The sequence below is a fragment of the Canis aureus genome, chromosome 28 (assembly GCF_053574225.1).
Source record: "Canis aureus isolate CA01 chromosome 28, VMU_Caureus_v.1.0, whole genome shotgun sequence".
NCBI lineage: Eukaryota > Metazoa > Chordata > Mammalia > Carnivora > Canidae > Canis > Canis aureus.
The window spans coordinates 7951338-7971651 of record NC_135638.1 but is presented as its reverse complement, the minus strand read 5'-3'; the positions used below and the strand labels follow the sequence as shown (position 1 = coordinate 7971651).

The window sequence follows — 20314 nt, the reverse complement described above, 5'->3', positions numbered from 1 at the left end:
ATAAAGGATAAAGATTATATGATCATCTCAATAGATGCATAAAAAGTGATAAAATTCAACATCCACTTATGACAAAAACTCTTCAAAAACGGATATTGAGGAAATGTGCCTTAACATAATGAGGCCTGTATGACAAGCCCACAGCCTACATCATAACTCAATGGTGAAAACTTGAAAGATTTTCTGGTAAGGTCAGAAGCAAGACAAGGACGTCCACTCTTGCCACTTTTATTCAATATAGTATTGGAAATCCTAGCCAGAGAAATTAGGCAAGAAAATGAAAGACATCCAAATTGGAAAGGCAGAAGTAGAACTGTTACTGTTTGCAGATGACATGATACTATATAAAGACTAAAGACTCCATCCTAAAGCCTCCATCAAAAAACTGTTGGAACTAGTAACAAATTTAGTAAAGTTGTAGGATACTAAATCAATACACAAAAATCTGTTGCATTTCTTCACACTAATAACTATCAGAAAGAGATTAAGAAAAACAATTCCATTTACAATTGCATTGAAAAAATAACCTAGGAATTAATATATGAAATGAGGTAAAAGACCTATATATTGAAAACTATCAGATATTAATAAATGATTTGAAGAACACACAAATACGTGGAAAGATATTCTGTGCTCAAGGATTAGAAGACTTAATATTGTTAAAATATTAGAATTCCCAAAGAAAACTAAAGATTCAATGCAATCTCTATCAAAATTCTTTTTCTTTAAAGATTTTTTTAACTTATTAGAGATACAGAGAGAGGCAGAGACATATGCAGAGGGAGAAGCAAGCTCCCCTCAAGGAGCCCAGTGTGGGACTCAATCCTGGATCCCAGGATCATGCCCTGAGTGGAAGGCAGACACTCAACTGCTGAGCCACCCAGGCGTCCCCCTATCAAAATTCTAATGATATTTTTCAGAGAAATAGAATAATCCTAAATTTTTTTATACACACACATACATTAGAATATTATTCAGTAAAACAAAAAAAAAGGGTAAAAAAAAAGAATATTATTCAGCCATAAAAAATAATGAACACTTGCCATTTGTGACATGGATGAACCTCAAAGACATTATCCGAAGGAATTAAGTCAGTCAAGGAAACACAAGTACTGAGTGATCTCTTTTATATGTGGAACCTGAAAAGCAAGCAAACAAACAAAAAAAAACCGAGCTCATAGATATAGAGAACAAATTGGTGGATGCAGAAGGCAAGAGGTGAATAGTTAGAGAATGGGGTCATCTGGTTTTTTGTTTGTTCTAGTTTAAATACATTGAATAAAAATGGAAAAAGATAAAGAAAGCAACTCTGCCTGACTTTAGCCAAAGAAGAAGAAGAAGAAGAAGAAGAAGAAGAAGAAGAAGAAGAAGAAGAAGAAGAAGGAAAGAAAGAAAGAAGGAGAGAAAGAAAGAAGAAAGAAAAGCATTAAAAGTGAAGTGGGTAGCTCATAGAATCATGAAGTAGGCCGGGAAAACAAGATTTAGAGGCATCAAATCCCATCATGATCTAGTCATTTCCTAAATCTTTGAACTTAATCTTTTATAATTCTCCTTCATGTACATGGGGGTCTGGTAAAATAATTCATTTTCCCAAATGTTCTATGCTCTCCTACACTTGTATGCTTTTCTATAAATGATAGCTTTTGCCTAAAATGCAACTTTCCTATTGTTTACTTGTTAATCTACTTTTTTCCCCCATGCATTATCCTTTTTATAAAGTCTTCCATGATAACTTCAGGTACAGTCACCATCTAGATTCTCTCCTGATTCTGTTATACCTAATAATATAATATTTTTCATATTATCTATCATATGTTATGTTGCATTGTGGTATGTGTTTTATGTTGAATAATATATTAATTACAATGAGGTACAATAATTTAGGCAAATTTGACTCCCTTAATGAGACATCATCTCTTGATTTCCTACTAGACGAAGACTAAACTGTCTTCCTGTATCATGTCTTCTGCTTCCCCTCCTTTGTCCTCTAAATATAGTTTATTACAGTTTTTGATTAAAGATGCAATTTTTACAGTATGATGTCTATAGCTATTCAGAATTGAGCACTGAATTGGACCTATATTTTAATTTTTAAAAACTCTTCCTTAAATTAATATTTGCCTAGTTTTTACACTTGCTTCATTTTATTTTATCCACTGCTAATTATCCTTACACCTTACATAGTCTAAGTACAATTTCCCATAAGGTCAATTATATCAAGTAATCTATTGGTTTCTCTTTGTGTTTATTTATGAATTATAATACACACACACAGAGCACACTAGAGTCTTCCATTCTCCTATTTGGACTAGCTGCTATCAGGCCTATTATCCCAGGATTTATCTTCATGTTATTGTATGAAATTTTTTTGAATTTCTCAAAAAATGGAATCTCTATTCCTTAAATCTTATGTGTTAGTATTCTTCATTTATTGTTCTGATGGAGCACTTTCTGCAGTAGCTTCACAGGTTAAAAAAGATGAGACAATGACAAAAGTCATGAAGATGGAGTCCTTAACATGCTTTTCTCTTGGTCTTGCTGCTCCAATCTTAACTGCTTATCTTTTATGACTGGTACACCATTGTAATCCTGAAAATGTCCTTCACCACCCTTTTGGATGATCCATTTACTTCTATCTTCCTTTTGTTGAAACTCCTGTTTTTCTGAATTCTGTGTCTTGGATATCTCATTGCTTAGTAGATTATATTATATAGGTAAGAAATGGACGGGGGAAGAAAAAAATTAACTTTGTGTTCCAATCTACTAAAAATCTTATCAATTTTTAGTTTCTATGCAAATGATTTTTAAAAATTTGTCCCTCTAAGAGATAATAAGGATTATTTTACAAGTTTCTTAATGATATTGCTTTGTGTCACTATGGTTGTTTGAACTATTCTTTAGATGCCTAGAAATTCTCAGTTGTCTGATCCTGTTTAATAGGGGGAAACAAAAAGCTGATTGGAAACACTGACTGCATGAGTGGGACTTGTCTACATGAATTTTAATAAAGGATAATCTTGCTGATCTTTGGTTTGGGAAACCCTCATTACATATTTTATTGTTTTTCCTTTTGGATTGGTCAGATTCACCAGAGAAGAGTATTCCATTTGTTTGTTTTGGGTTTTTTTTTTTTTTTTTGGCCTAAAGAAAACAACAACAAACAATTCTCCCCAAGACTAGCTCCTGACATACCAGTGATGAAGCTGAGGAAGTCTGGGAGGTGTCTGTATTAACATTCCAAATATAGAAGTAGTTTTTAAGTATAGAAGTTTTTTAAGTAGGCTCCATGCCGCATATGAAGCCCAGCACAGGGCTTGAACTCACAACCCTGAGATCAAGACCTGAGCTAAGATCAAGAGTCACGCATGTAACCAACTGAGCCATGCAGGTGCCCCTGGCTTTTTAATATCTTAAATCCTGATAACAGTTCTCTAATCATTGGTGCCTCCCAAACACAGTCTTCCCACTTTTACTTGGCTATGGTTCCTGGAAAATTTCCTCTGGTTTAAAAGGTGATTATTAGAAGCAAAAGGTCAATACTTATAGAAAACAAAAATTAGCCTAAATTTGAGGCTTTCTTTATGATCTAATAAAAAATATTTAAAGGGCTTTGGAAAAAAGTAATGCCTTGGAAAGAGTCAAGGTCAAGTGCTTGAAAATTTTTATCTTGCAAACAAATACTTTTAAATATCTTTATTCATAAGACTCCTAAAAAACAGGTGAGAGACTATATTACAAAGTAAAATAAGACTTCTGTAATAACAAAATTAAAAAAAAATACAATTTCATTTAGTGTAGTGAACATTTCTAGAGCTTCTTCATTCAAGGCACTGAATTAGATGCTGCAGGAGGGACCAAAAACAAAAACAAAAACAAACCAAGAAGAATGCAATTTCTAGAAGCTTAGACATTCACAGGGAAGAAGAATGCAATTTCTAGAAGCTTAGACATTCACAGGGAATAATGGTTTAGATTCACATAAAATTATAGATTTTGCCTAAAAAATTGCATGAGTATGACCATATAACTTATTATTAAAACTGGGAGACTTTAGAAGAGAAGGGGGGATACAACATTAATAATTATACTGGGATCATCCTAAGCAAAACAACATGCAAAGAGGTAATATGAGGTTTCAAAGTTGGTAGAGTTTGATCTACTTAGTGAGATGAGGGAAGATTAAAGAAGGGAAAAATGTAAATTCAAAGTAGAGAGAATAGCATGAGCCAAACTATGGATGAGGGGGTGGCAAGTATCTGGATGGTTTCAGGTATAAAAAATCTATATTGGTGAGAAAGTTTGAAAAGCAAGTTAAAAATAGATCTCAAAGAGTCTTCCTATAAAATCTTTGTTTTAATAAAGGATTGATATGATTCAAACTCTAATTTAGAAGATTGTTCTGCCGGGAATGCATAGAAAGGCTAGAAAGGAAAGAGATTGAATTAGCCAAGAAGATTCAGAAGGGAAGGAGTTATGAACCCGAACTAGGATGAGAATGTCATGGAGAAATTAGATGTCAATAATATTGTTGATGCAGAATTCATAGTTAGCTTCTATAGCAGGCTCTAGGTATAGAAAAGGAGTAAGAAATGAATAGGTCCTGCCCTGAAGGAGCAGAAGTATTAATGGCAGAGTAACCATCAATATGAAATACTCTTAAGAAGGCCGGTAAGATAGGGAATTAGACTAGATTTAGTTACAAATATATCATTTAAATGTAAAGACGTGGTGAGGAGTGCCATAAAATTATAAGAATGAGTGAATCAAGAAAGGAGTGAATCATACTTTTTTTTTTTTTTTTCAAGGAATAGAACAATTAAGGAGAGAGAAGAGAGAAAGAAGGTGGAGGTAAGGAGGAAGAAGAAGAGGAAGGAGAGAGAGGGTAGTGGGGAGAGCTAGTGACACATTGGGGTAATTAAGGGAGTGGCAGAGGGCACCAAGCTGGGTTACCCCATTCAAAGACCTCCTATGAAAGACTTAGAATATGCAAACATTTTCATTCACCTCAGTGGCATCTGCTTCTGCAGCTCCCTAGGTGTGTTACTGAGTTCTCGACAACCCTATCCGGATTTCTCCTTTTCTCCACAGTATATCATTCTAGTTTGGTCCTTGGTTATGGCAGCAATCATGCAAGATAGGTCATATAATAGCATATTTTTGATACTAAGTAAATAAAATTCAGGTACGTAAGAAAAATACTGGGTTAGATCGCTATTTCTCGCTTTTTTCTCTTTGATCATAAAAACAATGAAGATGTATTCTTGGATTCTGATTAGTTATGGTTTCATATTGTTGACAGCTTTATAAAAATAAAAGATACCTTTTCGGGACGCCTGGGTGGCTCAGAAGTTGAGTGTCTGCCTTTGGCTCAGGTCATGACCCCAGGTCCTGGGATCAAGTCCCATGTTGGGCTCCCCGCAGAGGGTCTGCTTCTCCCTCTGCCTGTGTCTCTGCCTCTTTCTGTGTGTCTCTCATGAATAAATAAATAAAATCTTTTTTTTTAAAGATATCTTTTAACAGTCTTTCTTTTGCAAATAAAAATACAATATATTGTTGCTTGGCTAATCTTGTAGGTTCTTACGGGCTGACATGTTCCAAGAGTCCAACAACTCTGATCTGTGCTTCCTTTAAATTCTTTGAGATAGACACGCAAATTCTCAGGGATGCACCATTGAAAGAGATTTCAAAGACTAAACACAAACAGTTCTCTGTCCCTCTCGTCTACTGTTTATTACTTCAGACAATTAAATCTCTTGTGATTGTCTTAGTTACCTTGCTTCAGCACTCCTGTTTTATGTGTGGACGAAAATTTGTAAGATTAGTTTCTTTGTGCATAGATACATCTTGATTTTTGCGTGAGAGAACATATTTGTTTGTTATTCCCCATGTGCATTCTTAATTCTTCCTAAAATTCGGCTGACCGTTTGGAACTATTGATACATACTAGATTGGATTTTCAAGAAACTCTTCTTTCAGCACTTGATTACATGCAAATAATTGGTACTGTAAGAGATTTCATAGTTGATCCTGCGTTCAAGATAATTTATAAAAATGCAGGTATGGAAATGTTTACCTTTGCTTATATTTTCTATGAGTCAGTTCTTTATTCATGGCCATTCTTTACTAGAATCCTATCATTAAAAAAAAAAGTTCTTAAATGGGATTCCATCAGACTTTTGATATAAAAATTAACTCCTTTGATTAAATTTACCTAGACAGTCATGATGTATGACTTTAAACAATAAATTATACTCATATATCCAAAAGTTAATATTTATTCTTGTTAGACAGAGATGAAATCCTAACATATCCTATGTTCATGGCTACTTGACTGAACTATATCTGAGATAGTAATGCTTCGTGCTCCTGTCCTTGGCTAGTCACATGCATCTAGTTAGTTGTTGAACAATTCTCCAGTTGATGTGGCCAGTTTGATATATTTGCTCTTTCAGGCCTCAGTTACTTACGGATTTTCATTTTCTGTTTCCTATTGATTAGAAAGAAACAGACAGTAAAGGCCACTGCTATAGATCACAGCCTCTATATTAGTCATAAATGTATGTATATCATTCATTGAGTAAAACCACAATGTCTATGAACTGTTTTTCTTTTCTCTTATTTATTGACAGTTTTTTTTTAATTACAACACAATGAATTGATGGTAAATACAGAAGATGCAATAGTATAAAAAGCCATTTAACCCTTCCCTAGGTTAAGACACTTACAGCAGACAAAAACTGCCCCACCCAAAATCCCCTCCTTGAATGGAAACAAAATAAATATAAATTAATAAATACAAAACAAATCACTGCACAGCCCTTAACTCTTTGATTGCCATGGCAAGAACCATGCTGATGATTCTAGCTTGTGACATTTGTGTGGTTAAAGGTTGCCGCAGCAGTCAAAGGGTTATAGCATTGTAAACATAAGTACTTTGTGGAAAAGTTCAGTCATGTTAATGGTCTACAGCGATGAGATTAATAGCATGACCCCTTGACCTTTAATGACGCAACATTATAAGGAGTTGAAGAGAGAGTAGCTTGGTGAGCTGTTACATAGACTAGTCAACCATTTTATTTAACAATGTGCTATGAGGCCTTGATTTACTAATAAAAGACAACTTGTGAATAATAAACACTGTTCAATGCATTGATCAATAAAATCAATGAAAAAATTAATTTAAGCACCACAAAATTTTGCCTGATTATATCTGACAGTCATAATACACTTTAGCACCATTTATTTAGCCTTATATTTGCACACAAACAAGCTTTGTGTTTGTCAGTAGAAGCTATCTGAAAAAATATATATTTACATATATATATATATATATATATATATATATATATATATATATATGCCAGGTTAGAGATGTTATAAATGTATAGAATCCTGTGTGGGCAAAAAAACCACTAACAACTTGCAAACCTTAAAGCTCATTCAGCAAATAAATGTGTTATTTATTTCTTTCCTAGCACACAGAAGACTACATATTATCAAAAACTTAATGAAGTAGTGTTGAGTGTAATGTGAACAATCCAGAAGCTTAAAGTTAGATTTTAATATCCTCTCCACAACTGAAAATATCATGGGGAATTAAAATAAAGGCAAAGTATTGTCAGACTACCAAGAGATAATAGCCTAAATATTTAATTTCTTAGTGTTTCTCTCTGCTTCATGTTGTAATGTTATTTAAATAAAGTCTGCATTAATTTTATGCATTATATTCTTTTAATCTCCCATAACCACAATATAGAAAGGAAAAATGATTTTCATAAGAAGCTATAAAATGTCTACTGTTTACCCAAGAGACAACTTTCTTTTGCAATTGCTTGCATCTCATTCTGGCTCTGAAAGACAAATGTATGTGCAATTATTTTTTAATATAGCATATGGTATTTATTTGACAAACTAAATTTATGGGAGCTTTCCTCCCTAATCTATCTGTTTAATATGTATGTGTATGTATATTTATACACACACACATACATACATGCGCACACACTATACACACACACATACACACACACACACTATATATTTCCAAATCTATATTACCAGATAGCTCATATGGATGGCATAAATTGTGTTCATTATCATACTGATCCACTGCTGGAATCAAGATAATGTTAAATATAGGTATACAGATTTTAAAACATCTTGAAGATAGACTACTACACTGATGAAGCAGGCAATTTTCTTTGTATCAATAACTGATTCTTTTAAAAAACCATCAATAGACTATGGACTATGTTTTTGCTAAAAAAATTAAGTTTATTAAAAGTTATAATAGCGCAAATTTGAACTAGTAAACTCCATTTATTTCCTTCCTAGAATATAAAAACAAGATATATTTGCTTAAAATTAGATACCTAAAAAAAAAATCTTACAAGACTTTTAATCCTGAAGCAAATTTTTATGGGTGAGTCTTTAAAACCCCTGAAAATAGAGGTCCACAATAGAAATGCTGATGCAGTCAAAACCAATGCAGCAAAAAGCTGCCACTATAATACCCCTTATTCTTTTATTCTCTCTCTTTATAATATATATGTAATTTATGTAATTTACACATAAAGGGAAATAGACAAAGAATCGAGGTTTTTAGGCATTCATGTGCACATGATGTACCTTAAACAGAGTACTATATTAAGATATTCACTTTCCTGTATAATTATTTAAGATACATTCTCCAAAAGCGAACTTCCTTAGCTGGCTTATCAACAGTTGACAGCCTTCATACTCAGCATTTCACTTTTCTCAGGGGAATAAAAAAGTTAAAATCCAATATAAGAGATTGGAAGGTATGTGAAATTGATTGGGAACTGTCTTTGCATGAAAGTTGTGAAGGAAATTACAGAGGAACAAAAACATATTTTCTGGGCACCATGTCTGATGTACAGTGCGGCTCAATTCTGGTTTTCATAAACGGAAGGGAAAATCAAATCTGTAAAAAAAGAAGGGCAAGGTGGAAATGGGAAGGAATGCAAATATAGGTACAGAGTGCATAAGACAACACAAAATAAATATATCCCTCCCCACCATCTGCATTTTGGGCTGACACCCAGAAAGCAAACAAATAATTTCAGATTTGGAGGAGCAGAAAAACCAGACATGCAATCATCCATGTTAAGAAATCAGGTCTGTTTGGAAGTAAACAAAGTAACCAAGATTGTGAAATTTTGTATTTATGAACGTATAAAAGAATAACTATTCCTCTTCAGATAGAAAAGAAGTGAGGAGAAAAAACACAACTCATTTTACCCACGCAGTAGTACACACTAAAGAGCTGTGAGAAGACAAGCAACCATGTGGCCTCTGTGATGTTATTTCAGTGGTAGCAAAGATTATGACATTGATTTAAGGATTGCATTATCATTCAAGGAAACTATATTTTACCTTCACAACTGGGTTATGAATAGATAGAGAGGGAGAAAGTTCAAATTGGCATTACGAAAGAACAAATGAAACATGCATTCTAGTGACTTTGCAAATAGACAGCTCACACCAGGCTTTATTCACCATATCTTAGCAAGACAGGCCAACATAGAAACATATAATCATACAAAAGGTGGCAAGTACAAGCAGCACCATATCCTATCCTAGGAAAAAGCATCCTACCATGCAGTCATATCTCACCAAAGCTTCATCAAATAGGAGGCATTTATAAAAAGGCCTGTGTCAAAAAATGTTATGCCTGGGGTCAGATCTAGCTACAGACCAAGTTCTATAGATATGTCTGTATTTTGCATGATTTTTTTTTTCATGGAGAAAAACAAGTAGATAAAATACTCAAGAAACATCTTCGTAAGTCAAGAGGTTAACCATTTTATTCATGTTCACCATTCCCTCCTTCCGTTTTTTTCCTTTGTGAAATAAGGGTTAATGACATCTTACTCTGAAGCTATGTGGCCTAACATGATACAGTTATCACATTTCCTTATTTATATTTAATTGATTTTCTTCTCCCTTCTTAAGGGCATATAAATCCAGCTCTGTAGCAGAGCACATGGCAAAGTATGTGAATCAGCACAACAATCTAGTTGACGATGTCTCTGTCTTACAATGCCCAGCGGGCCTTTGAATGTAAGGCCACATCGAGTGCAAATCTGATTACCCCCAGTCCAATATTAGTGTAAGACAGTTTTTTTAAGATGCACTGCTCTTTAAATTGGAAAGGCATAGAATCCTTAGAAATCTTCATAAATAAATAGCCTTCATATGTTTTTTATACTTCTGTACTAACCAGGAGTTAACTGGGTGTGCCCTCATTTCCCTTAAAGAGTTTTAGTTATGTACTATTTTACAGTACTCATGATTTACCTTCACTTCGTATAATTAGCATTGTTCTAAAAAAAAAAAAAAGATGCGTGTTCCTGTCCAATTATAAGCTCACAATCATGTTTAAAAATTGAAGGCTGCGACTTCACTATTCTACCAGAGAATTGACGAATTTTATACTATCCGGTTTTCACTCGATTTCTGTGAATTTGTCAGTGTTTGTTTGGATCGGTGTTCACTCTTAGGCTTTATATACTATTGGTTCAAATTTCACAGCAGAAATGCGTATAAAATGTTGAAAGAGATGTTGTAATTGATGGTATTCATCTGACCTGAAATAGCTCTGAATCACTTCAACAGGATACCAGTGGAAACAAAGAATGATTTGAGTAGGAGAGAAAGACAACGGTTACAATTACATGAGATTTGAACACACAGGCACCTCTGCTGTGATGCCAAGTGTGTATACCATATGGTCACTGAGGTAAATTTCTATCCTAGAGAAATGGCTTTCTCAGGAGGTTCTAATATCTTTCCAATTGAGGTTACTTAACACCTAACTTTTGACATTTTTAGCCTATCAGGCAGTGCATTAGTATCAGATCTGTTTATGCAGGGTAACATCTAAAGACCACTGGCTAATTATATACATTGATATATCACATACCCATTACTAATATGAAGAGCTTAAAGTTGCATTTTTCTCTATTTTTATACTTGCTAAAGTAAAATTTCCAGTTGTATTAAGCAGTGCTATAGTATGTTTTTATATCTTACAAAACACTCATTTTTTTCTTTTCCTCCATTTCTATTATATTTAATAAATATAATATTTAATTTTCATATTTATGGTGTGGTGCTAGGCCTGGTTGCTGCTTTCTTTATTATATAAAGTTCTAATTTTTAAAATATAACCGGTAAAATTTTTCTGATGTAGCTAGGGTTCCCTCTTCAGCAACAAGGAACCTAAAACATACATATATATCCTCTGCCAGTTATAACCTGCGGTCACAATAAATCAGTATCATGAAGGTGCATGAGATGCAGTGGAATGATTAAATCCTGTAAAATTATTGGCTTGAAACCTTTGGTGATATCATATATTGGCTGAGATTGTATTTACAGCTACTTATAAATAGCTCATCTGAATTTAACATTTTTGATTTAGACGGCATGTTCTGTTTGACATCTGTGATATTTTGGAACGTGCTCTTGAGAGCATCCAAAAATTAAATGAACTCTTTGCGATGTTTGCGAAAAAGATTTCACCACCATCCACAAGGTTGTTTCAGTATATGTTACAATCTCACAGACTCAATACTATCAGTAAATCACCGCCTTTATTAGTTTCTGGAAATAATTTCCAAAACTTCAAAAAAAAAAAAAAAAAAGAAAAAAGAAAAAGATCTTTTCATGCCTTTTGTGTTAACTCAGTCTATTTGATTAAAACATCCACTTCTCTTCAGATAGCACATTGAATTTAGTCAATATGGACACATTTGTTACTCTACTGTAAGATTCACAAAGTGTGGGCGTGTATTTGATACTAGAGATATTAGCATAATATGCAGAACTTGGAAGTATTATATTACTCTACCTAGGACCCAGTATATACACATCATCCACATATTGGAACTACCAGTGAAGCTGGGCAATGTTTTCATCCACCACATTGCGTTTTCAAATCACCCACAGAAAGGGAATAGGAATAAGTGTATCGAATATGAAACAAATCGTGTCAATAGAAAAAGATTACAAGCAATCTGACTAGGAAAAGTAACATTTGCTTATTTCAGTAAATCAGTCTCTATCCTTTATTACTTAGTAATTATTTTCTGTAAATTATTACTTAGTAATTTATTACATCTGATTCAGAAAAGCCTTGCCCTCTGATTTATAACAGAAGTTGTCTTTGCTAGTATCATATAATGTTCTCTAATTTATCTATGGTATCTCTGCAGTTGTAAAGAGCCTCTGTATTCACCTGTTCTGATTGCCATGTCAGCAGACACTTTGTTCTAAAAGGGGTCAATAGTTAAATTCTCAACCTCTTGAACGGTCTGATGTGGACTGACTTCTTTTTAGGGAATACAGACTGACTGGCTATTTTAATACTTCATTTCAGTCCAGTTAACAATATATAGAACAATAATATTTGGCTAAAATTATAAACTATAGAGTTAATTTATGTAAGGAACATTACCTTGTTTACACTTGTGTTTATATTAAAGTAATAATAATGAAACAGAAGGAGAATTATGTTTTGTGATCACAAATGTGTTTTCAATTTGAGAAACCCTAGGTCTGAACTTTCCATGCTAGTAATGATAGTGTGATGAAAAATATTTGCTAGATTGTATGCAGGTAGATTTCTATCGATACTGAACTTGGTATATTATGTTGTTGACCTGTGGGAAGTTTATCCCACATTGTTTTTGAATCACTTTTCTTATGTGCTAGACCAATTGGTCACTCTCCCTTTCATTATTCCAATAGGATCAAGACTTTTTTTTTTCCCCAAACCCCAAGTGGAAGAGGAGTCAGCAACCATACTCACAAAGTGCCCTGTGTACAATACACAAATAGAATCTTGATGTTTTCGGTTATATGGAACTTAATATTTTCTTATCTCTTGTAATCTCACAGCCTGAAAATTTAACTGTTCTAGTAAAGAGAGAAGCTATAGATGCCTCTTCTTATCACATTAATCTCATCTCATATTTAAGTAAATACGACCCAACACTTACCCATGACATTTCCAGAATTCAAGCATAATGACAGGGTCGTTCCCTTCTTAATGCTATGGTTATTTTCTAGCCCTTATATACTTATAGTTGTATGATGGATCAGGATTTTGTGACAAATGAGTAAAGAGGCAAAAGATTGCTTCTTCAGTTTCTTTCTCATTTTAGAAAAAATAAAATAAAATCAACATTTAATGCAGGTTTATGGGATTCCTCAATGATTTACCCATGCCCCCAAATGACAGAGTTCCTCATTTCTATGTTTAGCAAAATACAATTTCCAGTCATCTTTTTTCTTGACACCAAAGTCCTAAAATGATTAAACCCTCCCATGAGCAAACACTGTATAAGTGAGCTTATGTAGATAGTCCTCCGTGCTCAGTAGAAGTGACTAACTCTTTATAATATCAACATCATCTAGAATGGAAGCACTGAAGTGAAGCTACGGGACTGATTTTGGTCCTCTCTCCACGCTTTCTTTCTTGGCCCTCGCATACATAATCTCTGATATCTTGTCAAAATACAGTTTGCATTGCATAATGTTTTGCTGTAAAGCCATTCCTCTTTTTTAACTGTTCTTTTTTCTTATCCTTACATTATATATGTTCAGGTTGTAAGAAATCACAATCTGCAAGGCTTTGCAGCATGCCACCCATGATTACAAAATATTTTCCCAAACCAAATCATAAACATGTTGTTTAACTGAAAGACATTCTAATTTTCATGCTATGTTGAGTATAAATATAAATTCAAGGCAGCCAAACTATCCATTTCCAAATAAGAATGTGTACCTACACTCATTAAAAATCATCTGGAAATGTGTATTATTAGCAAATGAGTAAGAAATTTTCACTAGTATAAAATTCCTGCTTTATATAAAAGCCACACTGGCCATTCAAGTATTTTGAGGTTTTTTTTTTCCCCTATAGTTTTATATTTGTACTTAAAATGATGAATTTAGACTTGAAATTATATTAAAGGAAAATTAAAAGTCACTTCTACCTATAGGGCATTTTCGAGTGTGCATGTAAAATAGCAAAGTGTCCATCTTGCAGATCCACCATCAACACTCTTTCTCTCTACTCTAAGGAAACAGCTCATGCTTACTAGGGTTTTAGAGTACAATTAACACTCCAAAGGAGAAGCAACACCAGATTTCCTTCAGTTTGTGCCAGTTTGCAAGTTAAAGGTCAAAGGGCAAAGACATAGAACAGGACTCTTCAAGGAAAATTTTCACAGAAGACAATGTTTAAGTTGTTGTTAATGACAGTCAACAGATCAATAATCAAGTTCAAGGCAAGCTGTTCATTGTTTCAAAAGCTAATCCCCTCAAAAGCTGGCTTTCACACAAAGCCAATGTCTGACTCATGGGGTGCATTCAGTCTGACCATCTCTAATAAGTTCACAGCCCAGTGGCTGTAAAGCCTTTCACTGCAAGAAGCAGCTCCTAAAAATCAATAAAGAGGTCTGTCAGTTGCTGACTTTTCTCTAGGAAAAAAATATTGATACAAACCTGCTCTGCAGGTCACATGAAAATGACAATACTGCTGTTAGGACAAATTACACTCAACAATGAAATGCTTTGGTGGTCTCTTGGCTCTGTCAGTGATCAAATGGATGGCTAAATGCCAGAAGCCACACTAACCCTTTGAGAACTATGGCTGACATGCAATAGGTAATGTACTGGAGGATATTCATGCAATCTCAGAGTCATCATTTTAAGTCATTTTAAAAATGGCAATGCTGACTGCATGTACCAAGGCAAACTGAATTTTCATGCAATGGATTTCAAAACAGAAATTCAATATGTCTAAGGAAAAAAAAAAAAGACTTAGGCTATTATAATCAGTTCCTCAAATAAAATTTCACTCTTACATTTTCTTAATAAAATATCTTTTTATTTGCCAGAAAAATGTTTGGCAAGTAACATCGTTTCTGTTCGCTATAAACGCATTTATGTAGTACCACAAATCGCTTAAAAATTACATGGGGTTGTAGGATACCTGTTTTAGAAACCTGAACTCCTTGAACCCGTGCCGGTTTTTACCATTGCCCAGTTCTAGAATTTACCAGATAGCAAGACTGACGACCCTAAGACTCTGAAAGCTGATCTGATAGTTCTCAAAGGGTTACACCAAGGTATTACTAGTGTCACATATCCTTGTAAAATAACTGTCACTTTAAACCACTTTGGAGACATACTGCTTCTTGCTCTTAATGAATATTCCTGACAGACCCACGGAAGGCCTGGGGCAATGGCCTAATAACAACTTGGGGAGATCATCACAATGATGTAGGGGTCAGGTGGCAGGAAGGGGATTAGAAACACTTCAAAAACAATCAAAAGGTCCTGTTTGAATATAGCTATGAATATAAATGTGATGAAACATTGAGGACGTAGCTGAGAACAGCTGTATAAAACGAAAAATGGATGTATTATTAAGGCTGTTACTATATTGCAGATATTTTGGCCCCTTGTTGGTCGGAAAATGGCTGTCCCAACAGTCTAAAGTCCTGCATCTGTATTCCAGATCTCCCACCTGACAAAAAAGGAAGTGGAGGAGACTATCCATAGCAGTCAGAGAGCTATCTTCTTTGGAGACAAAGCTGTTTTGGGTCTTCACACTTTCCTGAAAGTTCAATTGTGGGTTTTTTGTTTGTTTGTTTAACCTTTTTTTTTTTTCTTTGCTTTAAAGCAAAAATTCATGGGTTTTCCATTTTGCTTTTTTTCCCCCAGATATGGGCTCAGACTTCAGAAGGAAAATAATATTAGAAACCTTTAAGAAGAATCTTTTCTTCTTTTTTTTTTTTTCCTCTTCTTTAGTTAATCCTGAAAATTTACTGGGCATTGAGCGTGCAGAGGAAAGGCCTAGAACTGAATGACAAAGAAAGACAAAGGACTGAAGAACGGCAGATACTGTGCATCATGGAAGCTTCCCCATGAGTGTGTTTCCACTCATGTGCAGGACCAGCAACCCTCTGGGTTTGAAAGGTCAGCCCTGAATCAGGCTGCCACCAGCCTGCTCCTAGCTAGGAAACAGCATAACAGCTCTTGTCTTGAATCTCAAGTTACCACAAACTCCTGGAAAAGAAAGAAAGAAAAAAAAACCCCCTACATCACACCCACTCTTGCATAGAGCGTTTACAGTACAGTATGTGGCGGGGTGTTCCTTTCCTCTTGAACTGGAACACAGTGTAAACCAATACAAGGAGGCATAAGGCCAAGATGCAGGGAATGACAATAGCTATGGCTTTCACAGTGCTGGCTGTGTTGTCCAGTTTGATGACAATGTCTACATCGTCTGGGGGGCTGTGTCCTTCTTTATCTCTGTCTGTTGGTCCATCACAGCCCATAAAATCCTTGAGGATGGATCTGGGATATCCAGGTTCTACTTTGAGTATCTGGTTGTTGAATTTCCAGTACTCCTTTCCTTTGTAGAAATACGTAAAGCCTAGAGGGGGAAACACACACACACACACACATAGGTACCACTTATTTGGAAAATGTATACGTACAGCAGTTTTTATTAGTTTACATTAGGCTACTTTTAAAAAGAGGTATGGTAAGGCCCTTCAAATTTGCTAGGAAGAAAACATTACCTTCAGCTCAGCAGTCTGTTGAAATAAACCTGGCTGGTATACTATAGGAGTTGTGCCCTCTAATGCCTACGGAAAGCTTAGCCAAGAGGCAAAATATCTATAGAGGACTGTTGAGAGAGCCCACTGAACACATCTACTCCTAGTCTGGAAAGAACGCTTTACCCTATTTCTTACTTGTAAGGTTGCTGTTTCAGATTTACCCATCAGGGTGATAATTCCAACCTACACTGAACTATGCTGAAACAGCAGCCTTCTACATCGAGGCACTCTGTGCCTGCAGATACTGAGGACACTCCACAATGCATTATGAGGAGGCCACCCCATGAGACACTTCAGGGGAGATTTCTCATCATCCTAGTATCAGGACCAGTTGTGTTTAAACACTAGGTTTGCTTCTGTCATTTGGACAAAAAATCATAACATTTTGTAAGTCATGAAACTATAGAGATGTGTTTCTTTGCTAGAAATCTTAATAAGTAAATAGGTATTTCGAGTATTTTCTGCACCAACCTTATTTCTGGCTCTTGATCATGCCCATTTTGTCCCTTCTCCTTTTCCCCTTTTTATTTAACATTCTTATTGACTTATATAGTAAAGGATTAGTAGAGTATAAATAAATCTGTAATTCTGCTTTTAATATTTTCAAATGAAATATTTCACAGGTGGTATGTGGAGGGCTCATGTAACCAGCAATACATATGAGGCATGTTCCAAAACATCATGGATGCAGATAATAGACTCTGAAAGCCTGTGAACATTAAACTACAAATATGTGTGTTTTCCTTAGGACTGTTTTCTAAATTGTTGTTTTTGTTGGGAAAAAAAAAGTTTTTCTTTTCATCCAGAGCTTCTTCATCCTAAGTTTTTTTGTGACTGTACTCTTTGGACTTAATTCCTGCTTTAAGACAAAATTCAAGAAACTACAATGGAATACTTTAACGTTATCAATACTTAAAAACTGTATTTTGAGAGCTATCTATTTTGAATAGTATACCTACTTTAGAGTTAGTAATCATTAATGAAGGTTTTTTTTTTTAATTTTTTTTTTTGGGTTTTTTTTTTTTTTAAATCCTGTATTATTGAGCACTTATTATGGAAGAAGTACTATGCTTAAAACTCAGTAAATAACATATTTTAATCCTTATAACCACTCTGTTAGGTAGAATTATTTACCTATGTTTTTCAGGCAAAGATACTGAGGTTCAAGGATAAGATAATATGTCCAAGTCCTGGTGAAAGCAGAATTTAAATCTTGATCTAGTTCTAGAGTCCTGAACACTTAATGATTTTCTTAAAACTATGTCCTTTAGAGATCTCCTGTCCTTTAACAATTGCTTCTTGATTAAACATCACAGGTTGTGACAGGTAAAACCCATGCAACAAAAAACTCTGACACCTTTCAAAAAATTTCATCTAGGATAGACCAATCACTTCAGGTCAATCCACTTAGGAAATCATTCTGTTCAATGCCATAAAAATCTGCTGTTACTTTTAGTTTCCAAGGGCAGTTCTGCAATCAGAGTAACATGCCAAGTGAAAACAGGTGTATGTAGATTCAAATATTTCAGCAGGGAGCTGGTATTTGATCACGCTAATGAAATCCAATGTAATTACTCAACAAGCTTGGATGAAGAAATGTTGAGGACTTGCCAAATAACAGTACATTAGACAATCGCAGTTGAATAATGGCATTGATTTAGAATTAAACAGACCTTCAAAACAGGTGAATGTACTTCTTATATTTATAAACTGGAAACCAACAGCTGGAAGTGTCCTCATCTTTAATTTTTAGTCAAAGCTAATTACTGTGAATCTACCAGGTTCCATACAAAAGTTCAGAAGTTTCCATTTTCGTATTTATGCAGGCCAAATTTTATAGTAGCACACTCTGTATACAGGAGTAGAATTGTAGTTTACTGAATATACTTGTTAACAAGTCTAGTCAGTAGAAGTTAAATAATGAAAGTATTTGAAAAGAAGTGGCCTGCGATCTTGGTAATAGAAATCTGTTAAACCTTGATCCCACAATATTCATCTCATTTGATAATGTAAGTCTGATTCCGTCCCCCACTTAAGAAATAGCAGTTGGTTAAAGAAATGTTTATGTACTCATTTTTTCTTCCTTTTTAAGAGTAGCTTTGATGTTATACTCTTGTAGATGTTATGCTTATAAAGAATAGCAACTTCAGATGAATTCTTGCCTGAATTATTATTTTTTGAGAAATCCTGGGAAAGAATTCAGTGAGGTTGCAATGTATTATGTGATGACTTTTTTTTCCTCCCACATGTGACCAGATTTTACTGGTGACTTTTCTATTGCTTAGTCCTAAAATGTAGTAAGACACCGTCCACCATCATTGTCTTGTTCTAACTCAGTAGATGTTCCTGGATGACAGTGTCTACGTGTTCTCTGTCTTCCACTTTTATATGTTTATTAGTAAGAAGTTAATTAGTGTTTAATATAATAAATGAATAAACCGACTCTTGTGGAAATACGTGTTTGAATCATACTTGTATGTTTTAACAGAGAGTGAGGATGGGGAAGAGGGACTAGAGGGACTAGAGCAAATCAATAGAAGAGTCAAACTATTTTAATAGGCTAACGTAGTCAAGACTATTTTAACAGCACTCAGCAAAATGAAAGGCAACAGTTTGAAAAGTAGAATCTTGTATTTGCCTTAAAATTGCATTTTTCTAAGGAGGAAATATAGAATACCTGCATGATATGGCTTGAGAGCAATTAACATAGAAACAATTTGAAGGAGAGGGACTGCAGCAATTCTTTACTACAACTTTAGTATGGGTTACAAACTCACCGTGCCCTAAAACATGGTCAACTAAGGAGTGCTAAGAAGAAATCATTCCACTATACTCTGCATGAGTCAAATCTCATTTAGACTGTTGTATTTTTAAGGACTAAAAGTAAAGAGGAAAATGAAAAAGCTGTTAAATTAAGATGGTTATCGGTGAAAATCAGGAGGATGATGACTCAGGAAGCCACGTTCTGAGAAAGAATACTTGTCTAGTACAACAAGATGAAAAATTTAACCAGACACGACAGATAATCAGTTACTTCAATGAATATATACTATAGAGAAAAGTGTTAACTTTTCCTCTTTGGAGAAAATGCATTACAGCACGTTCGGTGGGGCTAGAATGTTCTAGTTTCAAGCTTCAAATATATAATTTTACCTTTTCTATGATTATGAATAAGTGACTTTAACTGATACCAGTTTCCTCCTTTATAAATCATAACAAAGGCCATCAAAGGGTATTTATATGTTAGACAATTAAATTAGATAATGAATTTATATATCCGATACATGATAGGCATTCAATAAATGGCACCAAGTATTCATATTTTATTGGTAAAAATGGGAGAATTAATATCAGTAAGTATATACGGAGGCATATTCCACCTTAATATGAAAAATATCCTTCAAAAATCTATAACTGGGTTTCTGAATTTGTGGACTTTTGCTTAAGATTACCACTAGGAGAAGGAAGAAATGCCTACACTGATGGAAGGAGAGACTGGAGAAAATATTCAGTGTTTTCTCGTCTCTAGCTTTATGACTATCAAATTTAATGTGCACAGACTTTTGGGAATTACTTTGAGTCAAAATATAAATATAAATATGTTTACTTAATAATTTGAACTTGTTACCTTTCATACACAAACCTAAGGGAAG

General features: G+C 34.4%; 1 protein-coding gene and 1 long non-coding RNA gene across 13 annotated transcripts in view; one reads left to right on the top strand and one right to left on the bottom strand.

The window, feature by feature from the left end:
• The window catches only part of MMP16 (matrix metallopeptidase 16), a 303974-nt gene that overhangs the window by 7090 nt on the left and 276570 nt on the right, over nucleotides 1-20314 (bottom strand). The window contains exon 10 of one of the 2 annotated variants that reach the window (XM_077876325.1): nucleotides 6601-16474. The exons of the other annotated variant lie outside the window; for it this stretch is intronic. Within the exon in view, the coding sequence (XP_077732451.1) occupies nucleotides 16140-16474 (335 nt within the window). The 3' untranslated portion in view covers nucleotides 6601-16139. Of the gene's footprint in view, nucleotides 1-6600; nucleotides 16475-20314 lie in introns of those variants that run through there. 2 annotated transcript variants of the gene reach the window in all.
• Nucleotides 1-20314, top strand: part of LOC144300373 (uncharacterized) — a 78261-nt gene that overhangs the window by 22843 nt on the left and 35104 nt on the right. For 6 of the 11 annotated variants that reach the window (XR_013366974.1, XR_013366980.1, XR_013366971.1 and 3 more), the window contains 2 exons: nucleotides 4806-4848; nucleotides 15847-16014. The exons of 1 other annotated variant lie outside the window; for it this stretch is intronic. This is a non-coding gene — a long non-coding RNA (uncharacterized LOC144300373). The remainder of the gene's footprint in view (nucleotides 1-4805; nucleotides 4849-15846; nucleotides 16015-20314) is intronic. 4 more of the 11 variants (XR_013366978.1, XR_013366981.1, XR_013366979.1 and 1 more) reach the window with 2 other exon arrangements.